General features: G+C 36.5%; 1 protein-coding gene across 1 annotated transcript; it reads left to right on the forward strand.

The window, feature by feature from the left end:
• The first annotated feature begins 261 nt into the window (after positions 1-261).
• LOC129774233 (uncharacterized) lies at positions 262-1,011 on the forward strand. Its single transcript, XM_055777941.1, has one exon. It carries the CDS (start codon positions 262-264, stop codon positions 1,009-1,011), a length of 750 nt encoding a protein of 249 aa, XP_055633916.1.
• The last annotated feature ends 14,565 nt before the right edge of the window (positions 1,012-15,576 follow it).

Raw genomic sequence — 15,576 nt, forward strand, 5'->3', positions numbered from 1 at the left:
ATCAGTATCGGACTCGAGTCGCTTCCGATCCGCTTATAGTACCTACCACGTGAAAGATGCTCTAGTATGCAGGTGAAAAACTGGCAGCGTTTTGGTGAATTCGTCCGACCCATTTTTATGCAAATCCAAGCTCTAGCGCGTGAGCAGTCGATATGCAAATTTGAACCGCCGAATAATATAAAAGCTATCGGAGTTCTTTTCTGAATCAGATCATTCTGTTGTCAAATCTACTACCGCAAAGACGAATCCCCAGCATCCAAGATGAACAAAATCGTGATCTGTGCCCTGGTTGCCTTCTGTGTTGGCGCTGTGAGCGCGGCAAAGCTGGACAAGACCCCAAAGGAAGCTGCCCGCGGAAAACGTAGTGGACTTGGCTACAGCGCTGGCATCGGTTCCCTTGCCACCATTGGCGGAGGAATCGGATCGCTTGGCGGAATCTCTGCCGGAATTGGCCTGGGAGGTGGATACATCGATAGTGGAATTAGCAGCATTGGCAGTATTGGTATTGCCGATGCCGGAATTAGCCACGTCGGAATCGCTGATGCCGGAATTAGCCACGTTGGAATCGCTGATGCTGGAATCAGCCATGTTGGAATCGCTGATGCTGGAATCAGCCATGTTGGAATTGCTGATGCTGGATTGAGCCATATCTCCTCTGGAATTGGTTCCATCGACGCCGGTATTGGTTCCCTCGGTGCCATCTCCTCTGGAATCAGCGTTGGATCTCTCGATGCTGGCATTGGCTCCCTCGGTGGCATTTCCTCCCTCGGTGGCATCTCTTCCGGAATCAGCGTTGGATCCCTCGATGCTGGAATTGGTTCCCTCGGTGGAATTTCCTCCCTCGGTGGCATCTCCTCTGGAATTAGCGTTGGATCCCTCGATGCTGGTATTGGTTCCCTTGGTGGTCTTTCCGGTGGCGTAGGACTCGTTGATGCTGGAATCAGCGGCATTTCCTCCGGAATTTCCACTGGATACTCCACCGGAATCACCTCTGGTCTCGGAGTTTACTAAATGACTTCCAATACCTTGCGTTCAACTGATCTACGTCATTGTTTATTTGCTTTATAGAGCTAAAATGAAATTAATTTATTAAGAAAATAAACAGAGAATTCCAAATAATTATTTGAACGTCTTGTTACTTTGCAGCCATAGCCATAGCTATAGCTGGAGAAGACTTTGAAGACCTGGAGAGGTTTTGAAGTAATCCATTGGTCCGACAATTCAATTCTTCTTCAACATTTCGGTAGCATGTGCTGTATCGATCTGGAAAAGCGGTAATCAGACCCAGCTATGGCTGGGTGAGGATGAGGTTCCCATTTGAGCGGTGTATTCCTCGCTTACCCACCAAATGCAATGCATTATTTTACCACGTCAGAAATGGAGTACAATATCGAAAAACGAAACTTTAATCTGGTTCACTATGGCGGTCAGCTAGGCGCTCTTGTGATTTGTGAAACTGATGGGATTCACAAAAAATGCGTATGGAACAATTTAAACAACAATTTTAATTAAGGTACACCGGGGCAAGTTGAAACGATTTTTTCGAAGTTCAACTTGCAAGTTATCTTAAAAACCACTAAATCACTAAATTGAAATCTGTTTGCGACATATTCGAGGTATAACAGATGACTTTCGATAAAGAATAGGGATAGGAGTCACTCGAAACGGCCACTAATGAGGTCTATGGGATCATTCAAATATTCCAATATTACGTAACGCACTCAAAAAGGGAGGAGGGAATGGCTTGTGGAAACTGGTTTAGAAATAAATCCAACTAAATCTAAACATTTTTATGCAAATGACCATTTTTTACATGTTATACAGAGTAGAGGGAGTCTAAAATAGTAAAAAAATACGTCACATATTATTTGAACGACCCCAATTGCAAAACTAACAAATTTGACTTGTATCATGTCTGTGTATTCATAAAAACAAAATAACATAATAACATAAGAACATACTGAGGAACGAAATATGAATGATTCTTATTTTTTTAATTTATCTTCATTAATCCATACAGCAATCACCGATAAATAACGTCCGACATTTGCAGCAATGTTTAAAAAATAGTCGATTCCACTAGTTTCAACTTACCCCAGGGTTGAAAAAAACATGGGGTGAGTTTAAATGCTCAGAGCTATACGGAAAAAGGTTTTTCAGTTTAGTTTCCAAAATCATTACACTTGATTATCCCTATTTGATTACCTGATGTACTATTTTTGCGATATTTTTGAAAAAAACAGTGTTTTCGGACTGATTGAGTCAGCGCGCAAAAATTTTTGTCTTGATTTCACGGAACGAGGAAAAGTAAACAAAGGCGCGGATTGCGTTGAAGTATTCCAATATTCTGGTAATGGCTGTCTTAAGGTGGGTTGAGAGATAATGTTCACTATAATTATTTTTATTACGTCAATCTATCATTCCTAGTAAAAGTTATGATTTCCGTTTTAACTTACCCCGGTGTACCTTACCAATTACCAGCATCCAAGCATTAGAACTTAGGTATTATTTCCTGGATATTGAACCTTTCGACTTTTATCTGTTTTCTCAAAGTTGGATTTCAGTGAGACAACATCCGTACAAGCATTTCGACTCTCGGTCCCGTCAGGCTAACGCCATATGAGCCTTGATAAAAATATATATTTTGGAAAAAAAAAACATCCGTTGTCTGTCGGATTGTAGATTTTGATGCGTAAATTATAGAGAAGAGCTGAATTGTCGCTTTGTATTGGCTCTATGCGAATGACTGCGTGTAGATGCGAGCTACATGTTGCCTAATAGATGTCTCAGTGGAATCCCAATTTGAGACGATTTTTTTTATTAATGTAATAGTCACACCTCGCATTGATTATGCGGCTGGTACGGGTTTACTTGCCGCTATCGAACTTTGCAGCTGTTTTTCCCGTCCGTAACACAGAAAGTATACAAATGTAATTTCATATGAGATCTTTGTCATAAATATGGAATTATACACCCCGTAGAGAATGGTTTGTCTATTTTTCCGAGCACTATCCAATATTTGCACAACGATGTTGGAACACCATTCGAGTGCCGAGAGTAAAAAATATGCTAGCCCCAAATTTTATTTTGTTTTGCTTTAAACTTTGATTTGCCCGATTTATGTTGCTGAAACTAGCGTAATATTGTATTGTTGTTGTCTGAGACACCTGTTACCGGGGCGGTCATGGCTGAGTTTTCGTTTCTGTTCGGTTTGGTTTTCCAATACAATGCGCCAAACTTTCGTTATTTTGCTGATTTTGAATGCGCCTAATATTATTTCCTTTTACCATGTGTCGTCTGATGAACCAAGTAACAAATGCTCGAATTTGTTTATGTTTGCTATCCTTAATTCGGATCCAGCTGATATTATATGGCCGGTGTTAAGCCAGAGGGAACCAAGTCCCAAAATAAAAAAAAATGGATTATATATTGCATTACCACATTTATCAGTTTTGGAAAATCACGTTGAGTGTCAATTGCCGAGGCCGAACGGGTGCGATTTCACCTGGTGATCCTACTCATTCTAGCAATAACTCGTCTTAAATTACGAAAAAACAACACTATAGGTTTTTCGGCTCAGAAAATCCCAACGGCATCAGTTGCGATTGAATCAAGATCTGGTGGGGTGTGAGGCTATACCGCCAGCTACATAACCATTGAGGCCGTCTGTTGATCGGTTTACCATGTGACGACTGTTTCTTCAAATATCGACAATCAAAGGTATATTTTTTATTCAATCAAAGATGTCTCTGTACTAAAAAGTCTTAAGGTGAAGATGGAAGTTAGCCATTGTAGTAGTATACGCGTAAAAATGGGGTAATAGTGTTTGTGAGAGAAGAGTAAAGCATACGTAAATAGATCAATTCACTTATCAGACTGTGTGCCCTTGCACCTTGCATATGAAGTAAAATTCTGATTATACGCGAACGTAACAAGAGCAAATTTATAACACATGTGAATTGAGGCTCTTTTGGTATTAACAAGTTCTTCCGCATAGTAACTCGATGTTGATAATTCCTTAATATTTTCCTTCGTTGATCGTATTATTTTCAAATATTCGCGTAGGAGAGCCTTAACCCTTCTCTTCGTTGGCCGAGGTATTTTGATAGAATGTAATACTCTTCCGTTTACTGTTTTTGGAAGCATAGGCAGCCGTGACAGTGTTTCGAGCTTTGCAATACAATTTTATTGACCAATGTTAAAGTTGCTAAAACTTACATTATAGACTCATTGAACTTAAAAATAATAATTGTATTGATATCAACACAATTTTATTTTATAGATTTTCATGACATGAAACGCTAAGACTCAGGAATAACATTTTATTGAGTGGTTTTTATAGCTGTTTCGATGATGTTGTCTGGCATCAGTGTCGAAAAAATAACGATGCTTTCACTAATACAAACAAAACCTTTGCCGAAAATTGAAAAATTAAAATTTAACTTTTAGAGCACTAGCTCGAGTTTTCCGACGTTTTTCACTATACAGTGCGACAGCAGATGAAAATTTAATATCTTGTGAGTAATCGATTAGAGTTTGGTTGATATTACTTGATGGGAAGTGTGCGAAAACGATCATTTTCTTCACACTGTTTCGCAAAATTATTGACTTTCGGGCGAGTGGTGAGGGAGAGAGATGAAAAAAATGAGCGCCATTGTGGCAGCCATTTGTGGCTAGCTTCCACCTTCACCTTAAGGGAGTATTCTAGTCTAGATATTTTTGAAAAAAAAAAAACAAAAAAAAATCCTTAATATTTCTGTAGTTTAGGCATTCAACAATATACCCTAGAAAGGACTTATCGAAAATCCTATTATTTGCCAAGTTGTAGCCATTTTAGTGATGCGGTATCTAACCTGCTACGGCCATAACAATGAACTTCAAACGCATTTCTCTCGAAACTGGTTTTTTCAAACTGGCGTACACGATATCTCAAGTTCTACTGAACCGATTCATGTCGAATTTATATGGATACAATCTGCAAGCGTCTCTCTAACGCATGAACCTCTGAAAAATGATATTTTTTTAAAATTTTACTATTTTTAAAAAATCGAAAAACGTAAGAAAAAACGTTTTAAACCGCATTTTGTTTTTCAAACGGCCACCTTTTTATCAAAAGTGATGTTTTTGACTTGTCTGAGGTTTATGGATAGCGGTATCTTTACTGATTCAGAATCTGGAATGGAATCGCGTACGCCATGGCAATAACTCTAATATGGCGGCGCTTGAAACAGTTTTTGGAAAGTCGATGAAGTTTCTAGGAAAATACATTTTAAATACCGTGCTTTCAAAATAAACCACTTGAATATCTTTGTATTATTTTTTTTGTTAGTACTTTGGGCGGACCCGATTGCGTTTTCTTAACACGGAATTTTTCAGAGCCGGAAAGTTTTTAGAACTTCAAACTTTATGTTGTCTAATTCTGGGGTGGAATTTGAGAAGTCCGATAGAATAATCTCCATTTCCAAAAGATAAGTTCAAGTGACAAAGTAGAATTCGGCCGATTATTAAAACTCGGAAAATACATTCGGCCAGGAAAATCTAATCAGCGAAGCCATATATCCACTCATGACTTCGTGCTTCTTTTATAACATCAAGAACAACTGTGTTTCGCATTCTAAAGTACACGGTGTTTTCAAAGAAGTGCTCCTATCGAAAGTGCGCACAATGTTCCTCCAACATTCCCTTTTTTGCATTTGAACTTTTTTTTTCATTTGACCTCAAGTTTCACAAACAACTAATAGTTGTCCTAATCAGTTTTCCTCAGATCGTTCTTTTTTTTATTTTCGAGCAATCAGCATTCCACCATAAGGTCGGTTCCCTTCGGCGATTATTAATAGGAAGAGTTTTGGTTTAAGATTCAATAGTTGATTTATTTTTATATTTGTTAGTTAATGCTCATACTGATCTAAAAAACTTATTGAAATTCTTTCAAGAGCACGCCTCAACGCTTTGAACAGCATGAAAACTACCTCGAACAGTTTTCAAAGAGAAAGCAAACACTTCTGGGAGGATAGAAATTTTAAGCTGTGTGAAAGATGGCGAACGATTATGGAACAAAACGATTCAATTAATATATGTATTCACTTGACTGAATACCTTCATTATATATGTAGAAAATCTTAAATAACAGTTCGGCTGAAATGTTATAAGGTACTATTTTTTTTTTTGCAAAATTCAATTTTATTATTTAACATAATTGCCTTCGAGGGCGGTACAGCGATTATAGCGATCTTGCAACTTTTCGATACCGATAACGGTTTTTCCAAAGTCTTAATTTTTTTGCCAGCGAGCATTCTCTTCAGGTTTGCGAACAGAAAATAGTCATACAATTCCATGGAGAGATGAAACGGTGAATCCAAATTAGGATTGGGCGATCTTTAGAGAAAGATCGTCTTAACGGATCGATTTTCTAAACGGCGTAGGAATCGATTCACTGATTAAATCGGTACCAAAGAATCGATCCGTGCTGAATCGATCTTTAAAAACTCGAATGATTTTTTTACAATTTATTGAAATTCTTATAAAAATAGTGGCTGAGGGCCAAATCTGGCGAATACGTTGGACGCGGAAGCGATTCGAAGCCCAATTCATGCAATTTTACCATCAATACACGAAATTCGGATTCTTTCCATTTTTTTTTCACAATGGCAAAAGTTGCTTCACTCTCAATACTGTAACTCACGAACCAATCAACCGATAGCAAATTTAGTAAAATTTTGACACATATCCATTGAAAGATGGTGCTTTGTGATAGTCAAGTAGATTTTTGCAAGAGGTGCCATCTAGACGTCAACCTTATGAACTTTTCAGCCGAACTGTTATTAAGCTACAATTATACTGAGACGCAGTGTTCGGTTTAGGATTGGGCGATCTTGGATCGATATTTAGGAGATCGATCTTTTTCTCACCGATTTTCGATTTTTTGGATCGATTCCTTGCACTTAAAACACTTCTTTTCGGTCTTTTCGATCTTTTTGATCGTGATTTTTTTTCAGAGAACATTGATTTTAATCTCACCAAAAAACACCTGACAAATTTCATAAACATTGGATCCCTTTCAAGGTTGTCAAATTAGTGGTAAATTTAGGAGAAGCGTAAGCGTAATTTTCGTAATTTTGGTAATTGCCAAACAAATGGTCACATATTATATCAACATCATCACATTCACTAGGCTGCAGTGAATATTGTGACGAAATTCGTTTTTGACATCAGGTTCAGCTAAAGCGTTCTTTTCTAGAACTGAGACGTGTACCAAGATTTCGACTAAATGCCAAACTTATGGCACGATTGATTTTTTAAAGATTATTGCCAGTGAAGTTCTGGATGAATAGCAGTTGTTGAATTTCCAATAATAATTTTCAACTAATTTATTTAGTTAAAGCATTACATGACGGGACAAGATGAATGTCCTGGAAATACAATTCATTCTGAAAATTCATTCTGAGAATCAAAATAAAATGCCTTTGATGATTGAATAGAAATGTGAATTGTTTATTCCACAACAGGTAAATTGAAAAAAAATCATTCGAGTTTTCAAAGATTGATTCAGCAAGGATCAATTCTTTGGTACCGATTTGATTAGTGAGTCGATCCCTACGCCGCACAGTGCGTTGAATATATGGGGATGCGGAACAAAAATCAAAACAATCCTTATAGTAATTTTTTCGGATAAGTATAATGGAAAAAATGGTAGTTATGATGAAATCTACTATTTGCATTAAAGACTTATGTGTTATATGAAATCGCAAAAGTGTCTTAAGCGTAAAATTAATAGTGTATAGTATATTAATAGTGACATTAAATTAAATTGTTCTCTGGAATGCTTCTCCTGTTTAGATAAAAGGCTAATAACACACAATCTTTTATATCTCATCCGACGACACAGTGACATAAACGCCACCGTGGTGATTTTTCATTTTTTTATACATTTTTTCGTCTAAGTTGCTAATGCTTCATTTTAACAATTAAATACATTTTAGTCTAGGGCAATGTTTGATTTATATATTCTTACTCTTTGCATAAAAAATTAATGCGTTATACGATTTTGTTTGCATAAAAGACTAACGTTTTGTACATGATCGCAAAAGTATCTTAAGCGCCAAATTAATAATTTCTGGAATATTTCTCCTGTTTGGATAATACACAAATAATATAATCTTTTATTTTTCATTCGATGGCAAAGTTACGCAAACGCCACTGTGGTGATTTTTCAATTTTTAAATGTTTTCTATTCTAGGGTCACATTCAATTTTTACATTCCATACATGTATTGTATAGCAGGAGAAACTCTACACTATTTATTATTTATTTATTATTTTGGAATTTTCCTTAAAGGTTAATTTTTTTTTCTCTATTTTGTAATATTTGTTAGTTTATGAATAAGTACACCTCTTTTAATTAATGTGATGAGAAAGCTTATGTCTTATTTCTTTTCTTACATATTTCGATTATTTTGTAAATTATTCAGTTTCATTAAAAAGACAAACAGAATCAAATTCAACTGTATCAGCAAAACAAGAAGAAATGCCATTGACATCCGTGTGATGATTATTCGCTATAGTTTTTCTTTTCCCTGCTCTAGAAGGGTCAGAAGAAAGCAGCATATAGTTCATCGAGTCCTTATTACTGTACATTCTTGATGCTTTCCTTGTATGCTTCAACCTGTTCTCCCTGATCAGCCTGTGTAGCTTCTAAAGCCTCTTCCGATAACTGGCCAATAGGCAGATCAAATGTTTCCATAATATCTGAACTGTGTACCAATAACTCATGCACAGTGACAGTCATAAAATACCACCCGTACAGGCTTATGTAGAGATCTCTTGTATCCGACAATAGTTTCTGGTATTTGGACATTTCAATTTTTCGCCCCGACGATATACGGAGAATTGTAGCGAAATTCGTTATCAGCTTCAAACTTACCCCTGTTATTTCAGAACTGGATTGTGGATTCGAGAAAAATTTTCGTGTAGTGTTGCCGTCATTGCTTGAACCATACCCCGGTTTCGGCTTCTCGAAAACTAGACCCATCCTTGACTTGAACGCCTCTTGAATTTCTCGCATCCTGCTTTCGTACTCTTGCCTATGTTCAACAGTTTTCACTTGCCAGGTTTTGAATGGCAATCTGTTGAAATGAATGATAGTTATTATTTATACACTATTAAACATTTTATAATGCTAACCTGTAACCGATGTGAATTACGCATTCAAGACATTTTATCTTGCAATGCAGTGGTGACAGGCCTAGCTTGTAAGCTTCGATATTTGGTACTGTCTCAACAGCCTTCGATGTATTCGTCTCTTTCGGAAAAGATCCACAAATTAAGTATTTTGAAGAAGCTTTATTTCCGGAAAGCACATTTGCCACCTTTCCATCTATCATGGATGGATGGATAAGATGGAATTCAAAACTTACAACGATCTGAGCGCTATCGTTCTTGATGATGAAAATCAGTAACGCTTTAATTATGTTCTCCATTTCTGACTGAATGCCAAGAATAGCTTGTGAGTCATCCTTCGAGAACACAAATTTAAACGGTCTACAGTACGATGTTGAACTTGGCCGAGGATGCATCCAGATGATAGCGTTATTTGCGGAGTTGATCAGTTTTAAGGGAACCAGTGCAACGACTAACAAACTTTCGTCTGAACTTCCTGCTTCCGTAAACTTTTGCTTGTATGCACTATGCAAAACTGAACTGCCGTCAAAACCCCATTTACAGACGAGATTGACTGAAGTTGAAGTCATTAGCGAAATTTCTTTGACGATGCTAGTGGAGGTGCAATTCATAAGATCTTGTAAATCTACTTCAGCAGACGTCTCGGTCGCAGAGATCAATTTAGGAGTTATTTTTGCTTTTTCTTGTTTCAATGCATAAAGACTTAGTAGGAAATTTGGATGTATTTCATTCAAAGTACTTCGAAGTACATTGTACTTTCTTTCAGAGAGATCTAAATCAACATATAGAGCCAGTGCTTGTGCCGCCGTCAGTGTTTTCTCCTGATTTGCACTCGAACAGTTTGATACATTGGCAGCGAATGCAAGTTCTTCAGGTGCATTGTTGTTAACAAGATCGTCAACACGTCGCCATTTTGTCTTTTTCGAATATTCGTTAAACGATTTCTGAGGTCTTCCTTTACCAATTTGAGGAACAGACTGCAAATCGTCTTTAGTTTTACCTTTCTGATATGCCGGAAGCTTAACTGGTTTTGACAACCAGTCAGAATTTTGCTTTACGAATTATGAATATGATCTGCAGCATTTCGACCATCTCTGGTTAATTTTGTAGCGATAAACTTTGCAAAAATTCAAAAGCTCTTCTTTAAATTCTTTAGAGAAATCATCCGTATCATAAAAACTCAACAAAAAGATGAACAAACGATCTTTTCTTCGGGAGGAGTCAACTGGGAGCCATTGTTCGAAAATTTGCTTATTCTTGATTGTAGAAATATCATCTAAAAAATGTAAACTGTGGTCAGAAGAGCAGATTTGAGCAACAAGAATCACTTGCAGAATATCAAGGGTATAATGACTGAAAAGTTGAGGGGTGTTTTGGAGCGGAACTCCGCGGAACTTTTTTTGCCGAAGGATTTGAAATTTTAGTATCTTTTTTTCTTAAGGAACAAAACTACCTTAACAAAGTAGCGTTTATTTTCACAGTGATTGCGGCATGTCCCAATAATAGTTAAGGAAACGGATTATACTTACGTGTTGCTACCGTCGCCATTTGGGGTTTCACTTTAAAAGATATCGAACGTAAACGAAAACTCAATGTAAAACTGTGTTGAATCACTGAAAATTAATTTGCCACGAGCTTAGAAGAAACTTCTTGACTGCACATGCTTATTCTGACAAATTGGGTGGGCTAACAAGGCTACAGAGATCGTTTCAGCAGGCCTGAAACATGTATAAAACACACCGCCTACTTAGGGCCTTATTCCCGTATCCACGTACACTTACGTTCTCACTACGCTTACATCTCACTTCACTTTGTTGTACTCATTCCCGTTCCGTGAAGTGTAAAAATGAACTCCGTGTAATTAAGACGAAAGTGGAGTGGAAACCAGAATGACCATGTGTTCATTTCCAATGTCGTTTCTAAGAGAAACGTCAGTTGTATTTTGTTTTGTTTAACGCTAGTAGTGAGCAAGTTGTGCCGAAAAAAGGAATCTGTCGTCGGCGATTACGATCTTATAAGATGGGCAAATCACCCTGGATTATATGTTCCGATTGCCGGAGAACGTTCAGATATTCTACAAGGACAATGAAAATCACAAGCGGAGGTTTCTTGAAACAATCGTCTTCGATAGGAAGCAACAAATTTGAAGCGGCATCTGCAGAAGGAATACATCTATGTTAATCCACAACCGAGAATACCATTGCATCAGATGCAGACAAACTTGGATCATAGTTTTAATGTGATGTGGAAGCTCAAGCTCAAGCAGCGATATGGTCATATTGATGATTGTTTGTTTGAGCTGGCTACATTCTATGAAGAATTGGGCGAAACACCTGACAAATAAAATTCACTTCCCTCGGTGGCGGAGATGTGTGCGTTCTGTACCTACCTGAACAATTTACAGGTGGAGAAAACTGCAGCGGTTTGATGACAGCAGCGATGTGTCGTGTAATCAAAATAATACCGAACCACTCGGAAACTGCCCCACCACCTAATCGCCAAGATGAGATGATAAATGTTTGCAATTTACTACAAACAAGGTAAAATCACTCTAGCTTGTGACACTTGCATGATGGGTGAGCCCCAATTTGATGATTCAAAGGGCAATATGAAATATGCCGGAGCAAATTGGCGACATTGTGGAACTATTCAGCTGCCCATCAATGTTGAAACGTTACGAAAAATATTACGATTATACACAAACTATTTACGCCAAATTGTTTGCTGAACTAGACCTCTGTGAAACATTGCAACGATTCAAGATTTTGTGGATAGATCCGACAGGTAAAAAGAAATAAGTTATGTATACATTTTTGTTTTATTGATATTTACTCTTTCAGAAAACGTTTTATGACGTTCCGTTATTATGTGACCTAGGATTTCTAACAGAAAAATTCAAAACTATATCCATATAATATCCTTAAATGTTATACAAAAAAGTAATACATATTTTTTACATTGATAGTAATAAATTTCCATCTCCAAGAACCATTTGATCGCTCGTAAATATAACGATTCGTTTGTATGAAGAAATATCGCTCATTAATTTCGTTCAGCTCCAGCACTCTTCATTACAAAGACCAATTTGGTCTCGTCAAACTGGATTGATTTGCCGGAATTCGGTTCTTCTATTGATATACTGTGAAAACTTATTTCATTCGGTTTCATTTCAACAAGTGTTGCAATTTGATTTTTATTTGTTATTTTGGTCGAACCTGAAAGTAGAGAACAGAACATTGATTATCAATTTGTAATCTAAGCAAAGCAAACTTTCTTTTAGCCATGTTCAAACAAATAATATGTGAGGACCCAAACCTTTCAACGAGTTCTTTATATGGAATAAAATATATGCCTCGCTGAATATTTTGGGTTTTGAGTTTGCTTTTCTTGGATCACAAATTGGTAATCAGTATTCTGTTTTCTACTTCGAGGATTGGACCGACAAAAAGATGCAAATAAAACGAAAATCGCAAGAGAAATGACGGCTGTTGTTGATTCGGGATGTTGTTCCATGATGATCAGGAGCCGGAAGAATCAGTGTTTCTTTCACTGCTAAAAATAAGCCAAAAATATTAGCTAAAATACAAGAATAAATACAAATTTGTACTTAATCCATTTTGCATGATTTTTTTCTGAATAAAATTTACACAGGGAATCGCTCTCGTTTGTATAAAAGCGTGAAGTGGAAGCCAGAATAACATCGATGGATGAACTCGGTGTATTCATAATAGAGATGGGCGAGCGCTCACGAGCCGCTCATTTAAGCCGGTTCGTCAGGAAGAGCGTACGACCAACGGTTCATTAAAAATGAGCCGCGGCTCTCGAATGAACGGCTCTCAAATGAACGGCTCTCAAATGAGCCGTGGGTCTTTTGTGAACCGTGGGACTTTTGTGAACCGTGGGTCTTTTGTGAACCGTGGTTCATTTAAGAGCCGTTCATTCGAGAACCACGGTTCAAAAAAGAACCGCGGTTCATAAAAGAACCGTGTTTCTTTTAAGAGCCGGCTTTTTGGTGATGAACCGTGGATCGTATGCTCGTTCTGACGAACCGTGGCCTGCGGCAGTGCGGAAGAAATATATGTTTCCCATGCTGCTTTTTAATAGGTTTTATTGGGCTGTTTGTATGTTTGTAAATGTTGGCGAATTACATATTTTCTTGAAACCCCATAAATATGGGTATCAAATGAAAGGGCTTGATTAGTAGAACACAGTTATTTATGAAAAATGAAAATCCAAAATGGCCGCCATCACAAAATAGCGAAATATGTATTTTTTTCGAAACCCCATCAATATGGGTATCAAATGAAAGGGCTTGACTAGTAGAACACAATTATTTATGAAAAATGGAAATCCAAAATGGCCGCCATCACAAAATAGCGAAATATGCATTTTTTTTAGAAACCACATCAATATGGGTATCTAATGAAAGGACTTGACTAGTAGGATACAGTTATTTATGTAAAATGGAAATCCAAGATGGCGGCAGTTACAAAATGGCAGACTACAAATTATGTCAAAACCCCATCAATATGGGTATCAAATGAAAGGACTTGACTAGTAGAACACAGTTATTTATGAGAAATGGAAATTCAAAATGGCCGCCATCACAAAATAGCGAAATATGTATTTTTTTCAAAACCCCATCAATATGGGTATCAAATGAAAGGGGTTGACTAGTAGAACACAGTTGTTTATGAAAAATGGAAATCAAAAATGGCCGTCATCACAAAATAGCGAAATATGTATTTTTTTTGGAACCCCATCAATATGGGTATCAAATGAATGGACTTGACTAGTATATTTATGTAACATGAAAGTCCAAAACGGCATCGGATTATGGTTTCATCATATACTCAACGATTTTATTTGAGTCTCAGTAATGTTTTATATAAGGAATTCTCAGACTATTTTGAGCAAGAGACCCCTTTATAGAATGAAGTGATATCATCGACCTCTATAGCCAAATTTCTCTAAAAATTTTATCTTTTTCTCGTTCATACAAAATACTTATAGGCATAAAATTCAGTAAAAATCAAGTGTAATTCATAATTATTAATACAAATTACAACATTAATATTTCTACTAAAATATTTGTCATTCTTATAACAGGTTGGTTCATGTAACATACTACCCTAAGGGGTCAATATCGATCTCTTCTAGATTAACCTACAAAATCGAATTTTACTCGTGGAATTTTATCATAGGGCGCTAGTACGCTCAGAAAAGTAGTGAAATTATTCGATGTGGACCCATCGAATTGTTTGCATTTGGTCCATTATTTTGGAAATTCAATCATAGGCCAAGGGGTTAATGAAGAAAGAGGTTACTTGTCTAATAATTTCTTAGCTTTCAGTACATTATTTGTTTGTTTTTATGTTGAATCACAATGAAACCGTTTAACTTAAGTTTGTTCTACTTATTTTTCAATAATATGTTTGCTACAAGAGCTCATTTGTTACAACGTCTTTGTTAGCCAGCTAACGACCAGCTGTTCGAAAAATCTAACAGCAACATTAATAATTTTTCATGTCTTTGGGAAGCAATCATATTATAAAGTTTTTGCACCAAATGATAGCTTAATTTCTTAGCTACCAAATACCATCAATTTAATTTCGAATAACTTTATTGGGTAATAAATTCGATTTCAAGCAATGAAGTACGGAAGAAGTTTCAATTTCAATAAAAGAAACCTAATAAAATGCAAAAATACCACAGCACTTCTTCGATGAAAAAAACATACATTGTGATGTAGGACAAAACCATTCGATTAAACCTCCTATAGAAAAAATTGGTGGAAAAATAAAATGTTCGATAGATCAAATAATGACATTTTGTTTCTGTTGACTAATAACCAAAAAATCTGCGACCGCAGCGCATTCAAGATTTATTACTTCGTAAGATTTTTTCATTTGTTTTTGCATTTCCTATTGTGAATATTCATATGCATCGATAAATTTATAAAATATTAATGAAAAGTTACGTTTTCGTTCGCAATAGCCTTAGGTAATAGCGTTCCGTACAATTTCGAATGTGGTGGAGCTGGAAGAAATCATTGGGACAAGGAACGATGGTTTCAATAAGATTGTTGGTGCGAGTATTCTTCCGCCGGTCCCGGTGGGCCATCTCACTGATGAATATTCCAGCTCAATGCTGAGAAGTGCCATAACTCTATAATAATAATAATAATAAGTAATAATAATAATAATAACACGTTTTTAAAATTGAAATTATGAATGAAAATTAACTTTTCCGTATAGACAAAATTAGTATTGCAATGAAAAACACTTTTTTGCAGGTGGTGAAAAATTCTCATACGAAAATTGTGTTTGAAGGCAATTTTATATTCTAATGGAAAGTTTCTATAAAAATGTCGGGAATGTATAGCGTTATAGTCAGGAAT

Source organism: Toxorhynchites rutilus, chromosome 3, assembly GCF_029784135.1.
Source record: "Toxorhynchites rutilus septentrionalis strain SRP chromosome 3, ASM2978413v1, whole genome shotgun sequence".
In the NCBI taxonomy this organism is placed as follows: Eukaryota; Metazoa; Arthropoda; class Insecta; order Diptera; family Culicidae; genus Toxorhynchites; species Toxorhynchites rutilus.